The sequence below is a fragment of the Emys orbicularis genome, chromosome 14 (genome assembly GCF_028017835.1).
Source record: "Emys orbicularis isolate rEmyOrb1 chromosome 14, rEmyOrb1.hap1, whole genome shotgun sequence".
NCBI lineage: Eukaryota > Metazoa > Chordata > Testudines > Emydidae > Emys > Emys orbicularis.
The window spans coordinates 20752509-20771661 of record NC_088696.1 but is presented as its reverse complement, the minus strand read 5'-3'; the positions used below and the strand labels follow the sequence as shown (position 1 = coordinate 20771661).

Sequence of the window (19153 nt, the reverse complement as noted above, 5' to 3'; positions counted from 1 at the left end):
GCAGGAGTCTGTAAGCTGTGAATTCTGCTCAACAGGAATGTCTGTTTTTAAAAATAGCACTCAAAGCTAGCTCATCTTCTAGCAATCAACTCTTCAAAGCCAGGTGAGTTTATGGCAGATCCTCCACATTTGTTAGCAACTAGAACAATGCATGCAATCATAAGCAAGTTTAGGAATAAGAAATAGCTGTGTTGGGTTTTTTTTTTAAAGTGCCCATAAATAATTATAGTACATCTAGCCCCCTTATGAAAGCGCAGAATGTCAAGGTATGAATAAAAGTTATAGCTGATATCCTGATCCTAGCTCTGACTGTTATAAAACAAAATTTAAGAAACTCAATAGTATGAGGAAAGGACATTGCATCATCCAGGTTCTTCAATTTACCTGATTGTATTGCTTTTGGTTAGAATTCAATGTCAGTGTCTTTAAAATTACTGTTTGATTTGCTTTATAGTATGTCTCAAGAATAATTGCTGTAACATTAACACAAAAAACAAATAGTCCACATATCTTCAGTTAACTGTTTTATCACATCAGCTTTCCTGATTCAAAATTCTTGAACATAGTATGATTTTAGTTAAATGGATATTCCAAATGTACAGTCTAATACACGAAGCCTGCATGTGGTAAGTTATTTTACACCCATCTTATTTAGTATTTAGAATACTTCTATCTTTATCAAGCTATTTTAAGTTCATAATTGAAATTATGTGCTGAAAACAATTTTCTGTTATGCAAATTTGCTCCTTGAACAATGCTGGTGGAAATAAATCTATAACAGTCCATTACTGTCCCAGCACTAGTGATGCTGGTTGCCAAGCTACAGATGATTAGTGACATCTAACCTACAAGTAATTCCTCCTTCCACTTTATTCCTCTGTCAGTGAGGGGAGAGTGATAAAGATAAACCTTAAAAAGCTAGAAGTACATTGAATTGACAGATGACAAGAGCAATGAATTTTAATTTATATGGCAGACAGACATACTATAATATGTTAATATTCCTTTAAAATGCTTGGCTTGGGATGAGTAGTAAATATGTTATCAGGAGACAATCAGAGCTGGAGGAATCTTGATTTATTGACAATACAGTGTTTAAGAGGTGAATGAAACAACATAAGTGAGGTATTTTCGCATAATTAATGATACCATATTAAATTAAAAAATCTTTATAGTTAAAATAAAAGGGATAGTCCTAGCTTTATAATAATAGGATTAATTTTCAGCTATAGGTCTTTATCTATTTTAGTTTAGTGTTTTTAACATAACTGCCACAGCAAAATACAAAAGATGAGTTGAACTAAAACAGGAGAATTAGAAAATGAATAGGTAAGCAGCTATCAGAACCTAACATAAATACTTTACTTTCTATTAGCTGTATGCATCATTTTATGCTCCAGTAAACATTAGCAAGACTGAACAACCATCAGTAAATTCAGTCAGTGATTACACTGTTATGAAAGGGACTGCTTGAATGTAAACAGTCCTTTGTGACCTTAGTATGATTGTTTGCACAAACCACACTTTCCCCACTGTTAAATCAAAGAACAAGCAATAATATTAACAATGTTACAATGCCAAGTGAAAATGTAGCTTCTTAAAAGTGCGAAATTGAAGTTACTGATAGGAGTGTGTTTTATCAAGGAGAAATAGTCAATTCAGAGTATAGAAAAGAAAGTGATTAAGTATAGTCAGTGTATCCGTGGAAGATAATGTTTGATACAAATAAACTTTACCTCCTTTTCTTGGGGACATAAAGCCAATATCTAAGAGGCTCGTATGATGGCACTATGGCTTTATGCCCCAAAGTATATCACATAGTTCTCCTCCTTTAACTAGTTATTTTTTTTAAACAGTTGGCACAGGCATGCATGGAGAAGAGTCACTTAAATAATTAAAAATCCTAAGTAACCATTTCCCAGACAAATCAAGAATGATCAGAATACTCTATTTTTCTGCCAGTTTTCAGAGATGCAGCAAAATGATGCTTATTATATATCTACCAACAATTTAATGCCATCTAATGACACTGTATGCACTAACAAGAAACAGAATTGTGCTGATCTTGTAGACGTAGATGGTACTCTGCTTGAGCTCTGGTTTCCATAATTTTTAAATCCATATTATCTCTCAATGGCTGAGGTGACTTGCAATATGACTGCTTAATTAGCTCTCACTTATTGTGATTCTTTTACGCTGATAATGGGAATGTGCTATTAAGTCTTCCACCACCAGGGGGAAAAAATCTCCTTAAGGAACTATTTATATTAATAGTCTATTTCAACACTGACAGTCATAATCTTGTCAAAATCTGTTAAACTGTTTTGATTTTGATTTTGTGCTCTTGATGGTGGCAATCTACAGTAGTGGATAATAGAATAGTAAGATGGTTGTCATTATATATCACTCCAAAACCAGTCCCCTCTCTGTGTACTCATCTGACAAGGTTCTCTAACTGACTGCTTTCACTTCCCATTTGTCAGAAAACTGTCAGCAAAAAAGAGTGCTTCAGTCTTCACTGAAAGATAATTTATTTACTATCATACGTCCTAGTGATGTATAGACACATAAAAGAATTAAAGGCTGGATTCAAGTTGATATTTGCTACATATTTCTTTTTTGTTGAGATGCAATGAGCCATTGGGAGGATTTTTAATTAAGAACAGCTGTAGTCTTCCAGGAAAAACTCCTTCCTTGTAAGATTATTTTTTGGAGGGGGGAAGAAGACAATAAGGAGCATTTCAGTATTTTCTGTATAGCTAAGAGATGAGGGAGAAGGCTCCCAGAGCATACCAGATGGAGCTGTGATTAAAAGCAAGTGCCTGCAGCTGTGCAGCTGCCCCCTTTTTACCACTCAATCCAAATGGCTTGTTTTTGACTGTGACTGACTTACCTTTTCTGCTGCAGCACTTCATCCAGGGTGTCTTGCTTGTCTTGCAGCAGCCGCTGTAGGTGCTTCATTTCACGCTGGTACTGAGAAGCCTTCCCAGCAAATTCCTTCTCTTGCTCGGTCATTTTGAGATTGATGTCTCCAAGCTTCCCAGCAGCTTTCTTTTTGTATACCTATGAGAGTTGAAGATCGTGGGGAAAATGTGGTTATGGCAGTCTCAAGGATAATTACTATGGACAAAATAACCAGCTAAATATGTTCCTTTCTTACTGTGGCTTGATCTTTAACTCACTGATGCCTTGCTTAAATAAATCAGGTAAGGTGCACTGATATGATCTTTTTTAGAATATTTATTAATTGATAGGTATGATGCATGTACTTTCCACCGCATATATCAGAGATGTGTACAGTCTGAATACTACATATTATGCCTATATTTTTATTTGGAGTGAAAATGACAGAAAGTAGGAAAACAAAATGGGTTTACTTTTCTGGGTGTAAAGCTTGCTCTTCACAACACATGTTGCTTACCCACTAATTCAACAGTCAAGTCTAATTCTTTGTTTACAACACAAAGAAATAGGAGTAAATACCATTGGATAGCATGTTTTTAATCTTACTACAATGAGAAAAAATTAGACTGATTTCCTTATTAAATTAAGTGTATAATTGTTTTTCACAATATGAAAAAATATATTTTATTGGAATTACTGTACATGAACACTTTCTCCTGAAAAGGGTACTGTTCTAAACCAGCTCACAGAGTAATATATTGCCAGAAAATATGCTCAATACATTTGTAATGTTAAAATATTTTGCCACTTCAGCTAGTAGTTCATTTTTTTTAAATGAATGCCCTAGTGAGTTTTTTCCTTCCTATTAATAAAATAACCAATTATGCAAGTCTGAACCCTAGAAATTTTTTAAAAATACTTTTGATAAAATGTATCTTTTCAGCGTTTAGAATCAATGTCTCTGTTACACTGCATGTCACCATGTGGAACCCACAGGAGTATATGGCTTGTCAGCTTAGCATCATGATGCCCCATGCGCTTCCATTACATTTTTTTTTAAAGGGGGTTTTCTGCTAATGATTCCAAATGGAATACAATAATTCATCATAGGCTGTAATTATGACACTCTCCTCACTACATCCATGTGATCTGAAAATAGAATCTTGTGCTGGAAGCAGCTCATGCAGTATGACTGGAAATTCTCTGAACTGAAATTTTGAAAATATTTATCTTCAACTGGTGCAAATTCAAATATGCCCACCTGGCTGTCGTCTTAGAAAGACAGATTCTGCTTGCTTGTACATAGGTGCCCTAGGGGAGAGGGATGCTGTAGAGAGCTCCCCCTTCCCCTTGTACATCGGCACAGGGAGCAGCTAAAGTTTTCAGCAAAGCATTTAAACAAGTGCTTAATAGGGATGTAAAAGGTTAACCAGTTAAGCAGTAGTTTTACCGGTTAACCCGCCTTAACCGTTAACCCCAGGCCGGCCGGCAGACCCCAGCAGCCTCGCATTGCTAGAGCGGTCCCAGCCCCAGCTGCGCTGGCCCTGGCCGGAGGGGCCCCAACCTCAGCCGCTTAATCGGTTAACCATTTAAACGGTATTTACATCCATAGTGCTTAAGTCCATCCCTATGCAGTAAAGGATTTAGAACTTGATCCTGAAAGGTGCTGATGAACCATGCACCTATTCCAGCAAAGAACTTAAGCAGGTGAGTAGTCCCACTGAAGTCAATAGAACTATTCATGTGCCTAAGTGCTTTGCTGACTAAGGGGGGATATTCAAATTGGGCTTGTGCTTCCTGATTCTCCACTGCCCTGCAATTCTGTAGCCATTTACAGCTGTGCAAAGTAGGCATAAAACACGACTGTTCTAATTTGATAGTATTTTATGCCCACTTTGCATTGGTGTAAATGAGTACATAACGGAATGCAAGGCATAGGAGTGTTAGTGTACCAGTGTGACAAACACCTAGTTAAGGCATGGCCCTGGCCCCACTCACTTGCAGCTAGAGCTAACACAAGCTCCACCCTTTTAAGCAGCCTCAGAGGGTATGTCTACACAGTCTGTGGCAACAAGCCTCACAGCCCAGATGGGCAGACTTGGTTTGTGGGGTTCGCACTAGTGCTCTATAAATAGCTGTGCAGACAACACTTTGAAGTTGCAGCTTGGGCTCTGAAGCCTACCCCCTCCCAAGCTCTCAGATCCCAGGCTCCATTCTGGGCCACATCATCAAAGTGCAGTCTACACAGTTATTTTTAGAGTGCTAGCGTGAGTCTCACAAACCCAGGCTCAGAGGTTTGCTTCCACAGGCTGTGTAGATATACCTAGAGAATGCACCCTGTCGGCATTCTACCTGTCTCTGCCCTCCATATGCTGAATTCATTTAGCAGCAGCTGCTGGTGTGGAACACATCCACACCCCCCAACACAGCTGTGGCTTTAGAATCATAGAATACCAGGGTTTGAAGGGGCCTTAAGAGGTCATCTAGTCCAACCCCCTGCTCAAAGCAGGACCAATCCCCAGATAGATTTTTGCCCCAGATCCCTAAATGGCCCCCTCAAGGATTGAACTCTCAACCCTGGGTTTAGCAGGCCAATGCTCAAACCACTGAGGTATCCCTCCCCCCCTAAAATAGCTCATAAGCTGGTCAAAAATGGGACAAACTTGGCAGTAGTCATTCCAGTTTTTAATCCTTCTGATTTACATTAATGTAGTTAAATAATGTTCTGCATTTCAGGATTCTTGCAGTTGGGGAGGAATCAACAAAATTGGGTGATAGATCCATATAAAATATTTGCCCCTCATCCATTTTTCACTGTTCTGACATTTCTTTGGTTCTTAAACCCCTACAGAGTCACCACCTTTCTTAGAGCTAGATTGGTAGCTCTTGGGCCTTGCAGAGGACCAATCCTTTTTCTACAAGACTTACTCTCTGCCTAGACTAAGCCTGGGACAGTAACTGGAAAGTTCTGGCAGAGGCAGACAGATTGGAACGCAAAGAGTTTCTACAAGTCTACTCTGAGGACAGGTTACAGGTAGATATCCTTTCTGTCCTCCTCCATACTGGCTTCCTAACCACACCTAAAAGAACAATTCAGATTGAGAACTACTTATCAACCCAGCCTGTCTGCAATCCACACCTGAACCCTGTATCATTTGCTGGGAGGAACTATTCTCTTTTCACAGAGGAGATCACCCACATCCAAGGTTTCTCAGGATACTCTGAACAAGAAACCACACAAACATAGTATCTTGACACTTTCCTATTCAGAGTTCTGTCCATTCAACAGTAAGTCCAGGACACATTGAAGGAAGTGTAAAACCTTCTTTGGGTCCAATCCTTGCCCTTCCTAGTTGGCAAAGAAAAGTGAAGGATAAATACAATTTCTTCCAAGAAAAATATGGTCAATGCACCATTTGAAAAATTAACTCTTTCCGTCTCCTTAAAGCATGCCATAATCCTATGAATTCTGAAGAAACCTTTACTAGATGCAATGGAACTTGACATCTACTGCCTGGTGTCAAATCTCCCTTGGACTTCTAGGTAGCATTGCATATGGTGGATCATACACTGCTGCTCTTCTACCTAAGAGATGTGGCAGGTGTCAATGGAAATGTTCTAAAACTATTTGAATCCTTCCTCAAAGGCTGTACACAGGATAGTGATGGGCAAATACTCCTTTATCACTAGGCTTCTTGCCTGTAGAATACCTCAAGATTTAATTCTCTCTTCTGTCCTACTCAGCATCTATATATAGCCATTGGGGGAAAAGGTGAGACTTCATCACAGGCTCAAATACCAGAAATATGCAAATAACTCTATTATTCACATATGCAGAGACCTCAATCACTCAGCTATCTTTGTGCCTGGTTAATATCAGCACATAGATGAGGAGCAGTTGGCTGAGACAAAACCAGGAATGAGGGAGGTTATGTGTTGAGGTGGCTTTAATATTGTGTGTGTGATCATCACAGTCATGCACTGAGGTTAAAGCCATGCATTTGTGATCTTTTATTTATTTATATTTATATATATATCTGTTTTGACTAAGTTTCACATTAAGTAAAAAGAATTGCCATTGTGCATTGAAGAGGTGTGTTAAGATAAATGGAAATTCCACATTTCATTAGTTACTTCAGACTTACTAAATTCATGAACACTGTAGAGATAAAATACTCTGCAAACTGATTCAGTATTCTGAAATGGTGTTAAAACACTGGACACAACTAGTGTTTTCCAAGCTTTCAGAAACACTGGCCTCTTGACACTGTCTGGAAAATGTGTAGTCTGAGTCCCTTTAGGAGTAACGCAACCGTCAACACAGCCATGGGGACTTCTAGAGGAATTACTGTACTTCTACAGTAGTCACTTGAACTTCATCCTTGTGTCTTGTAACCTTATATGAGATGTGCTATGCTATAATCAGCTTTGTAGAATGATTTTCAGAAGTGCTATGTTTATTTTCTTCAATGGAAGTCTCCTTGCTCAATATCTCTGAAAATCAAACCACTAAGCACCAAATACTATAGTCCTCATGCAGGCCCACTGATTACAATGGGAGTTGCATGTGAATAAGAAGCAAAACAGGCTCTTGGAAAAATGCAGATGAAATTATTTCTGTTCAAATTTGTAATATTTCCAAACCCAAGCTTCCAAATATCATGTCAGGCCCCCAAAATTAATGAGATTGGCTTACAACTCATGAAATTTTAAAGCCAATAATATGGCATTCATTTGCCTTCTCATTTGAGTCTTTAGGTTGCACTCAAATCATGTTTTCAAGCTTTCCGCAACAAGGAGGAGATGGTCTGCACAAATGGCTAGCCACTGATTTCCATTTCATAGAAACTGAGCACCACCACCACAGCAGGACAGGTATCTAAAACAGCTGTAATAGGAAGTCACTAAGGTCACTTTTTGCCCTTGTCATCTTACTGCTTCATGCTATGACCAGAGTTCAAAAGCTACATAAAAGTTAAAAGTAAACATCTATATTAATTTTTCTAGGTTATCCATTACACTTCATCACCAGGCTTCAATCCTGTTCGAAATTTTTTAGCCTTTCATTTTATCGAGTTCAGATGAAAGAAGAACAAAATGTTATTGTGCTAACTAGCACTTGATCTGCTAACCAACATTTATGCATGAGCAGGGCTGGCTCAAACTTTTTTTTTGGTTTGGTTTTTTTTGGCCAAGATTGGCCACCCCTTACCAGGTGCCGCCCCAAGCACGTGCTTGGTTGCCTGGTGCCTGGAGCCGGCCCTGTGCATGAGCTTAACATTACTTATATGAGCAGTTTCATTGTAGCCAACAGAACTACTCACATGAGTAAAGTTAAGTGCCAGACGTGTTTGCAAGATTGGGGCCTAAAGTTACAAAAGGGAAAGAGTTAAGACTCCTATAGCAATATTAATAGCCACTTTTAACAACAGGAAAAGAAAATATTGTGTATGGGCAATGTTTAGTACAGTATTTCGACTCAAAATAAATCTACACCATAAAAGCTGAGGCTCTGGTCCACAATATGCGGAACACAACTGAGATAACCTTGCTATGGGAATTTTGATTTTGTATTTCTAGATTTAATTTTAACTGCAACCCAAATAGAGCTTTCTGAATTTGATTTCCTTAAAAAAAATTAATTGGGGGGAGGGGGGAAGCTTGCTCATAATAGCAGCAAATTAGGCTTTGAAACTCTCATCTTAGTGAGGTAAAATGAGGTTGGTGAATGCAGAGTTCCCACAGCTGCTGCTATTTTCCGGCTAGAGTCAGTTTTCTGCAAGGCTGGTTTATGTAACAGTGAAAAGCTCAGGTTTACATTGCAATGGCTCTATATCGTAATTTTTTGAAAAATGAGGTTTGGAATGTGCAAAATGCAGCACAAACTGAGCGTGAAATTGCAGCCTCTAAATTCACACTTGCAGTTTTCATGGGTTCTTGATGTTAGTCTTCTGAAAAAAATCCTGCATTGTGTTTTGTGTTTTTCAAAAGATACTTCTTATCTCTCTCAGACAAATTGTCCCAACAGGAACAGTAGCCCCTTGAGCCTGTCAGACTGGGCAGGAAATATATGCAAACAGAGAGAGGCTTCTAACAGCTCCATGGTATGGTCAGGGTAACAGATGCAGGGGGGTCTGTTCTTTGGGGCTGCCTCCCACTTTCTGCTACCTTCATTAGACTGCTCAAAATCTTAGATGCTTATTACACACATTCAGAAGTGAGTTTTCAGTAGTTTATAACTCAGTTACCCAAGTGATTTTTTCACACTTGGTTGCGAATGATAAACCTCATTGTCATTGGGCATTATTTACACACCAAGTTCAACCATCCTTCATACCTGCACGGAACAAAGTGCAGCAATCTTTACACTTGTAAAAGTGTGTATTTCCAACTCACTGATTCAACCAGTTGAATAGATTTGGCTCATATTTTATTTACCAAAAATCCACACCCCAAACCAAATGGCCCTTCTGTTAAGATCAGCCATAGAATATTACAGCCCAGACGGTGAATATTTTTGCAAATTATGAATGTGTGACTATGGGATTTATAAGTGAAACCTTAACTATTGTATAGCAGTTGATGCCAGGCAAATGCTATAATTGTATCTTCAGAACAAAAATTTAACACATTGCAGTACAGATAGTCAATTTCACTTGTCTTTATTCTAGTTCAGTTTATCATTTAAAAGGTTTTTTTCTCTATTTTTCTGCATGTTCTTTCTGCACTCTATTTTTACCTTCTTCCCATTAATTTCACAACTATGGCTGCTTAGATTCGAACTTAAACATTGACATTTTACATTACCAAAATAATCCATAAGAAAATGTTGGATAAATTCATTTTGTTCATGGTTGCTATTAATTTAATATCTTATGCTGTGGATCGGATGCAACTATCCTTTCAACTTACGATCTTTGCTATTGCTGAGTGTGCGCAGGTTAGGGTTTCTGTGCAAAAGACATGACTTGTGCATACCCATTGGGGCTTGCACAGATACAAAATTGGCTGTTGAAAATCTGGCCTTATTTTACTAAAATGGCATAAAATATTGATTTCTGTTGAGATTAATATCAAGATTTGGTCTAAGACAAATCACCATGGTCTCTAGGTGCCAATTCTTGATTTTCTATATATGAAGTTGAAAATTGATCTGATATGTTTTAGGAATGCTGTCATATTTTTGATACTCTGCAGTTACTCATTTGGACAAAGTTGTCAACCTGAACATCACCTTTAATCCTGAGACTTGTCTAGTGCATTTCTTGCAGAACCAAAAGACAAATATACTAGAAGGCATCTGGTAGTATGCTCTTTTCAAAAGCTCTTTGCTTTCTGCAAGTCGCCTTCTGTGCTGAAATTTTTCCTCCATTTCTAGCTGAAGGTATTTCTTTTTGACAGTATGAGCAAAAAATATATATTTAAAAAACAAGCTGCCTATTTAAAAACAAAACTCATCACTCATTGAGAATTGCCTACAGCAAAATCTGTAAATTATACTCCTTATTGAGGACTGATTTCTTTGCTTAATTTGAAAAAGATTGGGTTTGATTTACCAAATAGAATTTTTAGAAGCCTGAGACATTCAGGTCAATGCTGTTTATTGATAAATATATTATACTGAGAGGTAGTATATGACCACATAATTAAATTGTGGGCCAGAATCACCCCCAAACTCCTGAAAGACTCTGGGTTCACTCCAGCTATGGTGACAGAGGGGTTGAGAGGGAGACGAGCTAAGCTTTCACTCCCCTTCACTTCCTTTTGAAGCCACACTTAGGCTACCATGGCTCAACTCTCTATAGAGTCAGTTGGAAGCTAAAGCCACTTTGTAAAGGAGGCCGAATGCTTCTTCCAGCTGCTGCACACTTTCACAGACCTGGCAGCATCTCCCTGTGACGCTGGTGTATTTTGCATATATCTGCTGACAGGGAAATATATTTCTTTTGAATTGGGCCTTAAAGGTGAGATTGCATGAGCTGCACTATGGCCACTGCCTTAATAATGAAACAACTGAATTTCCTGAATCATCTAATTCTTATCCTTGAACGACATCCAAAATGGTTGAGACCTAATTCTGTAATACATTTTTGAATGCTGTGCTTACAACTTACTTTTATTACAATCGAGATTTTGATTTGAAATTGGATAACAAAATAGTGCAACATGTACAAGAAACGAGCAATTTTGTTTTGTTCACTTTCAATAATATGGGTCTTTGTGAGAAGCACAGAATACTATAGTTTAGGTGAAGCAAGGTAAAATTAATCTGTTTTGAATCACGATACATGTCTATCTCAGAATACAGAATATTATTCAAACACTACTTAGTTTTAAAAGGAGTAAGTAAAAAAAGACTTAATTCCTGATGTACTTAGATGAGTCAAGGATTTTATACCATTGCTACATGGGGACCACAATTTTAATATATACTTAGTAGGTAAACTCTTTGGAGCAGGAACTGACTTTTTGTGAGAGTTTGTACAGTGCCTAGCACAATGGGGCCCTGATTCTTTCTGTTGGCCTAGGGCTGGCAATACTACAAATAATGAATAATAATATAGACCAGGGGTAGGCAACCTATGGCACGCGTGCCAAAGGCGGCACATGAGCTGATTTTCAGTGGCACTCACACAGCCCAGGTCCTGGCCACCGGTCCGGGGGGCTCTGCATTTTAATTTAATTTTAAATGAAGCTTTTAAAACATTTTAAAAACCTTATTTACTTTACATACAACAATAGTTTAGTTATATATTATAGACTTATAGAAAGAGACCTTCTAAAAACGTTAAAATGTATTACTGGCACGCGAAACCTTAAATTAGAGTGAATAAATGAAGACTCGGCACACCACTTCTGAAAGGTTGCCGACCCCTGATATAGACAAACCTCCATTTTCCCTTCAGAGTATAATGGTCATGATAAAGCTTGAAATTGTTATAGGGAAGTCTTCACTTTAATATATGTCAAGAATAAATATATATCACAATATCAGTGACAAACTTTAAACTGAGAACAATGCAGATGTTTAAAGACTGTCTGATTCAAATGAACTGATCATATTAATCATCCTTATCATAAAATAATTATATTAATTGTGAAGAATATTATTCAACATAATTGTGTAACTAAATAAACATAATATACCACAGCTATATAGTATGCGAGCCACTGAAAACTCCCAGAAGATATGAATCCAAAATGGTGGCCACAACCTCAGTGTGGTTATAATTTTGTGACTGTTTTTTTTAGGTTTACATCTGAGTTCTAAATGGGTGGGAGGAGCATTTTCCCATCACACAGAAGTTGTCAATGCTGTTCTGTATGTTAAATATAATAGGGCTTGATTCTCGCACCAAGACTTCAACCTAAGCCTTAACTTAAGGTAGCAGATGGTATCTCCCTAAGGAAAGAATAAGTCTTCTTAATTACACATATGTATCCTTTCTGTGCAGATACTTAAGAAGCCATGACTAACAAGAAGCACATTTTTATTAAAAGAGAGAAAGAATGAACTTCATAAATTAAATGGCTGAGTTGTCGGGAAAAAGGCAGAACCCATTTTTTGAAGACGAGTCTCACTGTTTTTGATGGTCTTGCTACTTGATACCTGGGAATGATATGTCAGTGAACCTGGAAAACTTGCTCAAGATGTAATAGACTGATGATGACCAATACCTGTCTAGTTATATTGGGTTGTTTGCAACCCAAGCCATTCCATCTTGTAAGAAATCAATAATCACTGGTATGCCTGAGTCTCCTGGTTCTGTCTGCCATTCTTCACACCAGAAGCAAAACTTTGACCAGGTTGCTGAATATTCTTCGACAGTAGATTTCTACCTTAAAGTCAGAAGTCTCTCTAGAGAAGATCGTCTGGCTTAGGTTTTCCTATTCTGTAGTCACAGAGTCAGCTGCAGATGATCTGAATTAGAATGTATAAGAGGGCTGTCATAAAGAATCTGTGGACTTCTAAAGAGCCTCTGGTCAGCCCATCTGCCTCTTAATTCAGGGTTCCTTTGGCTCTGACTGAAAGAAGTTGAACCTCTGCCAAGGACAAGGTTTGGGCTGCTGATCCCACCATTATTGGACAAACCAGGATTGTGGTGGTGCCCAACAGTACTATGAGGTAGCATCTGATAATCTGAGTTTAGAATTTGAGAAGAGCTAGTCTGACCACTTGAAGCTCCAGCATGTTGGTTTTCTCCTTCCTTAGGCCTTGTGCTGTCAGATTGTTCAGGCATGCTCCCCACCGCAAAAGGTTCTTGTTGGCAATGAGCTCTGAGGGTTCCAGAAGCGTATGAGATGACCCATGCTTTGTGTTTAAATCCACAAGTATTGTATACACATGGAAGGCCTCTGGAATTTTTGTCAACGATATCTAAAATTGCAGAGGTTAGCAGGATATTATCACCACAGAACTTAATGCCATCAATGCAAAAATTACATGAACAGAAAGTAAGGCTGTGATTTAGAGCTACACATCAGGAAATTCAGAGCTTGGGCTCCTGCAACACCTAGAAGTACTGCTTGGCACATATGCAAATGATCCAAATCTCACTGAAGTGAACTGAAAGACTCCCTTAGATAGCAAATGAGGTCTGTAGTGTGTAGCACTGGATAAGGGAATATACTCTGGATGACAAAATTGTATGGTTTATTATGAATTAAGGGTCATACATATTTAAATGTCATTAGTAGCCATTGACGTATCATATTGTAAATTATAACATTAAATGAAAATTTTAAAAAATTGTAATGTTTGTTTATAGAGTGCCTAAAGTAAATACTCAACATACGTATTTTAAAAAGCATAAAAAAATCTAAAATAATATTTCAAGACACCAAATACTCCCATGTCTACTAAATGAAAAGGGAGAATTCCCATCCCAATTCTCAGAAAAAGCCTGAGTAAATACAGGCATAGATGCTTGTAATGCTATTACTGGAATTTCTCTCTCTTATATGTAATGTAACAAATTGGGGGGAAAAGCTTTTGCTCTTTAATACATGAAATTTAATTTTTGATCAATAGGATGAATGCATAATTACATTGTTATAATAGTTTGTGTTTTATTTTATGTGCACATGCATTGAGAAATTGAGTTAAATAACTTGGTAGTGTATAGATTCTCCAGAGTAGTACCTAAGATAGATCAATTTCACTCACATTCTGTTGAATGGGCTGGGCCAAGGGGTTTGGAGTGTGGAAGAGGGCTCCAGGCTGAGCCTGGGGTGGCGGGTTGGGGTGCAGGAGGGGTTGATGGGTGCAAGCTCTGGGAGGGAGTTTGGATACAGGAGGGGGCTCTGGTCTGGGGCAGAGTGTTGGGGTGCAGGAGGAAGTATGGGGTGCTGGCTCTGGGAGGGGGTTCAGGGTGCAGGAGGGGATATGGGGTGCTGGCTCCAGGAGGGGGCTCAGGGCCAGGGGTTGAGGCGGGTTCCTGCTGGGTGGCACTTTCCTCAGGCGGCTCCCAGTCGGCAGCGCAGCCGGGCTAAGCAAGGCAGGCTCCCTACCTGCCCCAGCTCCACACTGCTCCCGGAAGGGGCCAACGCACCTCAGGCTGCTGGGGGCGGGGCACATGGCTCCGCACGCTATCCCTCTTTGCAAGCACTGCCCCCACAGCTCCCATTGGCCGCAGTTCCCCATTCATAGCCAATGGGAGCTGCAGGGTGGTGCTTGCGGGCAGGAGCAGCGCGCGGAGACCCCTGCCTCCACCCCTTGCGGGGGCATGCTGCGCTAGTCCCTTCCAGCAGTGGCATGGGGCCTTAGTGGCAGCGCTGCTGCGCTACACGACTGGACTTTTAGTGGCCAGAGATCACAATCGACTGGGAGAGTCTCCAGGATTGACCAATTGATTGCGATTGACCGGTTGGTGACCACTGCTCAAGAGGAAAGGAAAATTAAAACATTCAGGCCAAAAATAGCGATCTGAGGGATTTTAGGAGGCTGGATTCTTTTCTGGGAAGCCTTGACTGACCGGTTTTAACTGTCCTCAGTCTCTAATCACAGGGTATACTAAAATTAGATTGACATGTTATGATGAAGAAATTGACATAGCATACAGAACAGATTTCCATAATCTTGTCTTCTGAAGGTTGAATGCAATAATAATGGTAATTGCCATACAAATTACACATTAAACTTGTTGTAGTGGAGTCAGTGGAAAAAAGCAAATGAATTATGCTTCAGCCATAAATTTATTTTTCTAGAATTGAATAACTAGTTAAACTAGTGCATTGAGATTTCTTTTTTTTTTTAAAGTTAAAAATTCAGTAAAACACCAAACATTTTTTCTTCTAAAAATAGTGACACACTTTCTACAGAGAAAGAATACCAGTTCATATGCTGAGGATGTAAAATTGAGTCTAAAATGTAACTTACAAGGAAAATTCAAAAATTAAACAGCAAGCAAACTGCACACATGAAGGAAACATTAGAATAATTTAGGGTTCTGCACATTCCCCTGTAAACAATTTGTAATTATTGATGTTTAAATCTATTGATGTTTAAATCTTGATAGATGTTTCACTTAAGTCTACTTTTTTTTATCCCTACCAAATATATAGTCTCACTTCAGTAGTCATACAGTACATGGTTCATAGGTCAAAGACTCCTACAGCTGTTGCCAACATGAAGAAGCCCGTTAGATACCAATGTCATAGGTACCTTAGAACTTTACCCATTAGAGTAGTTCACTTGCCAAGGTGATTTATACCTTTTAAAGGGTCTGATAGTACACAGAAATTGGTAAACATAAACAGAGAGTGAAGAGACTCAAGATCATGACAGTCCCAAAAATAAAAATCCATGAATTCAAATACTTTAGGCTCCAATCCTGCAAACGTATGGGCATGTAACTTCATGTACATGAATTCCATAGGATCATTATCTTAATAAAGTTATTTATATGTGCAAGTGTTTGCAGGATCGATATCTTAATTTTTACTATTTTAAAAGAATGCAACTTTCATGCAAGCAGAGATTGGGTCCCATCATGCACCTATTTAAGTCAATGGCAAAGCTTTCATTATAATATCATCTTGCCGGTTTCCATTAACACAGAACCTGCTGTGTATTAATTTGAGCCTGATGTTCTGAGAAAGGACTAATTTTACTTACTAACAAATCAGAGTGGAAATAAATTAACTTTTCTGGAAAAAAGCTGAGGAAAAACACATTGCTGAGAAATGCAGTGTCACACTGGTCAGAAATTGCTATAGCTTCACAAACATCTGTATAATCCCAAAGCATGACTAATATAAATGTGTCATAGGGAAACCACTATAGTTAAATAATCATGTCTCTGTTCAGTAACTTTAAAAATATAGCACACCTAAAATGAGCAACTGTGACGCCCCCTTTTTGGCTTCAGACATATAGAACAGTGTTACCGGAGTATTCATGATTGATAACAAGATTCATCTCCAAGGCAAAGCAAACTATAAACACTTGTCAATGTTAGATTGTAGGAAGTGCCTTAGTAGTCGTTTTGGGCTATATTACTCATACCTTGAATTACAGAAAATGTAAAAGCACTTTTGCAACTTAACTTGATGGCATTTTTAAAACTCTTTGTTCCATTGATGAACATTAAATTATCAACAGTATTCAATAACTGGCAATCTCAGATAAGAAAAAATGGGTTGCTGCGTGTCAGAACTGATGTATTCAGGTAAAGCTGGATAGAGAATCTTGCTTATATATACCCACATGATGCTTGGTTCAGACACTTAAAACAGCCCTTGTGTTTTCAGGAAAAAATGAAATTCTAAAAGGCAGGGATCCTGTGAGAAGTGATGGGGAAGGGAAATGGTATGTGAGGTGAGACTTAAACTCATGGTATTCTGCCTCCTGGCCCAATGCACCTTCCTTCCCCTAGATCAAAAAGTATTTTTATATGGCAGTGAGAAGGGGGGGGACATCCCTATTTTTCTCTCATCCAGATGTTCTGGTATTCATGGCTGCTTTAAAGTGATGCATGAAAACCTGTGCACTGCAGATGGAATTCTCAGAAAATGTAAGAAGCAAGCCTCTAGCAAGTACTACTGCCCATATGCAAATAGCAATTTTTCTGCAGCTTACATTCAGTCTGAGCCAGATACCAAGCATAGAAAACTTGAGCCAACACAGCTAAAATTTGGCAAGTTATATGCAATTGAAAACAAAGGGGGTTATAGTGGAATGTTAGGCAATTTTAATTTGAGGCTTGCTTCCAGCTCCTTTGCCTACTTCTTAAAACCAACAGTATAATTTATTCTTGGGAAAAGTAATGTCAAACAGATTTTTAGAGGTATACGGTAACTTATTGTTTCTCTGACTTCTTCTTTTGACAGTGTGCCTAAATTAAAGATGAGTTACCCTCACACGGAAGGGGAAGAAAAGGTGCCAAATGATGAGCTGGAGTGCAAAATTTGTTACCAGAGATTTAACATTCATAGTTGTAAACCCAAAATACTGAACTGTCTTCACAGAGTATGTGCTAGATGTCTGACTAAAATACTTCACATAGGAGATGGCTGTCCTTGCATTAGTTGTCCCTTTTGCCGCCATGAGACAAAGCTGCATGAAGATGAAGTTGAAGGACTACCTAATGATACAAACGTTATGTCCAAACTCGTGTTAAAAGACAAAACAATATGGAATTCCGACTGTAAAGAAGTAGTTTTAACACCAAAGAACTTGGCTTCCTCAAGCCCCTCTCATGGATCTTCAAACTGCTTAGTAATAACAATTATGGAAGTACAGAGAGACTCTACTAGGACTCCAAGCCAAAACACTCTCTCAGATTATTATGCAGACCATAGCCTTGACTCAGTATCTGTCAGTTCTCACAGTCAGCTAGACCAAGATCTCTTCTCTAAGCTTTGTAATCATGTACCCAGAATACTGGTATGGCTGTTAGGATTTTTCTACTTTGGCTCACTACCTCTTGGAATCTATTTATTAGTGATTCAGAAAGTGACCCTAGGAATTGTGTGTGTCAGTCTTGTTCCCTCAAGTCTAACTGTATGTCTTGTGTATGGTTTCTGTCAATGCCTCTGCCAGGGAATGTGTGACTGCTCTTCAAGAAGCTGAGAGGAATTGCATTATCAAACTGTACATTTTAATTAAACTTTGAATGATAACTACAGATTTCCAATATTATGGACTATTAAGGTGATTGCAATATGATTTTAAGTTTTCCGTGGTCCCATTTCTTAGCTATAACTAGCACAAAGGCCTATGTTTAAACAAACAAAAAGCACCACCACCATTTGTGTAAACACTAGAAAATTGGCAAGGCAATATTATTATTAAATAGGTGGTATCTAATATCACCTTTTCCTTGAACAATGTATAATTTCATAAACACCTCATCGTGTCAAGAATTCACAAGTGAAAGTGATAACAATTAAATTGATGTTTTCTACATTATGCTGGTACTATTTTTTTTAAAAAGAATGAAGATCAGAAATATTTTGAGTACAACTTGCTATAAAAATATATTTCAATTATCACCTTAAATTACTTTTTCAAATTCTGTATGGTACTTTATTGGACACTTAAATACTCGGATGATGAGAACCAATACAGGATCTAGAATTAAAATCAAAATAAAAGTGCAATAATTTTTTTTAATTTAGAACTCATGTACTGTTGAAATCTTGGAGAAAGCAATTTATAGTTAAACTAAATCTCAAAGGGACATAAAAACAAATTAAGTATTTTCAAAAGAGACGTTTCCAGAATCTTTTCAGAAACTACGGCTATTTCTGAAATATAATGCTCTGAATAGTGTATGTCAGAGCACATCAGAGTAGAAATGGCTTTAAGAACTGTCTTCAAAATGTTAAATAAAAACATGCCTACTAATATATATGGAGCCTTAAAATCAAGGCATTAATTACAGGCAATTAAAAAAAAATACAGAAACAAGTTTTTATTTTATATTAATGTTAATTCCATATGCAAAAATGGTTGATTCATTTTTCTGAACATTTTTATTGAACCTACTAGATATTGTTACATTAAATTTTATTTTTAAAAAGGTAATTGAATTTTGTATGGTTCTAGTGTAAACCAGAATCTAAATTGAAAAATGGTATGCACGAGGGCTTTTATATAAAGATTTGTACAAAATAATTATCTAGTAAATCCCCAAACTACCAATGGGTAAGACTTCTGAAGAATAATGGAATTTTGGTAGCAAATTAAGAATAAACATGCATAGCTTTAAAATAGGTGTTCTTACAAATCAATGTAATAAACATT

At 37.9% G+C, this 19153-nt stretch overlaps 2 protein-coding genes across 2 annotated transcripts in view; one reads left to right on the top strand and one right to left on the bottom strand.

Annotated features, from left to right (window-relative positions):
• The window catches only part of CEP89 (centrosomal protein 89), a 119631-nt gene that overhangs the window by 20330 nt on the left and 80148 nt on the right, over positions 1–19153 (bottom strand). Inside the window, exon 18 of the mRNA XM_065416474.1 lies at positions 2894–3063. Within this exon, the coding sequence (XP_065272546.1) occupies positions 2894–3063 (170 nt within the window). The remainder of the gene's footprint in view (positions 1–2893; positions 3064–19153) is intronic.
• Positions 17252–17977, top strand: LOC135889042 (E3 ubiquitin-protein ligase RNF182-like). The gene has a single exon (XM_065416858.1). It carries the CDS (start codon positions 17252–17254, stop codon positions 17975–17977), a length of 726 nt encoding a protein of 241 aa, XP_065272930.1.

What these genes read in the sequence shown, in the direction of transcription:
- LOC135889042 (XM_065416858.1), top strand. Translation starts at nt 17,252, where the DNA reads ATGAGTTACCCTCACACGGAAGGGGAAGAAAAGGTGCCAAATGATGAG.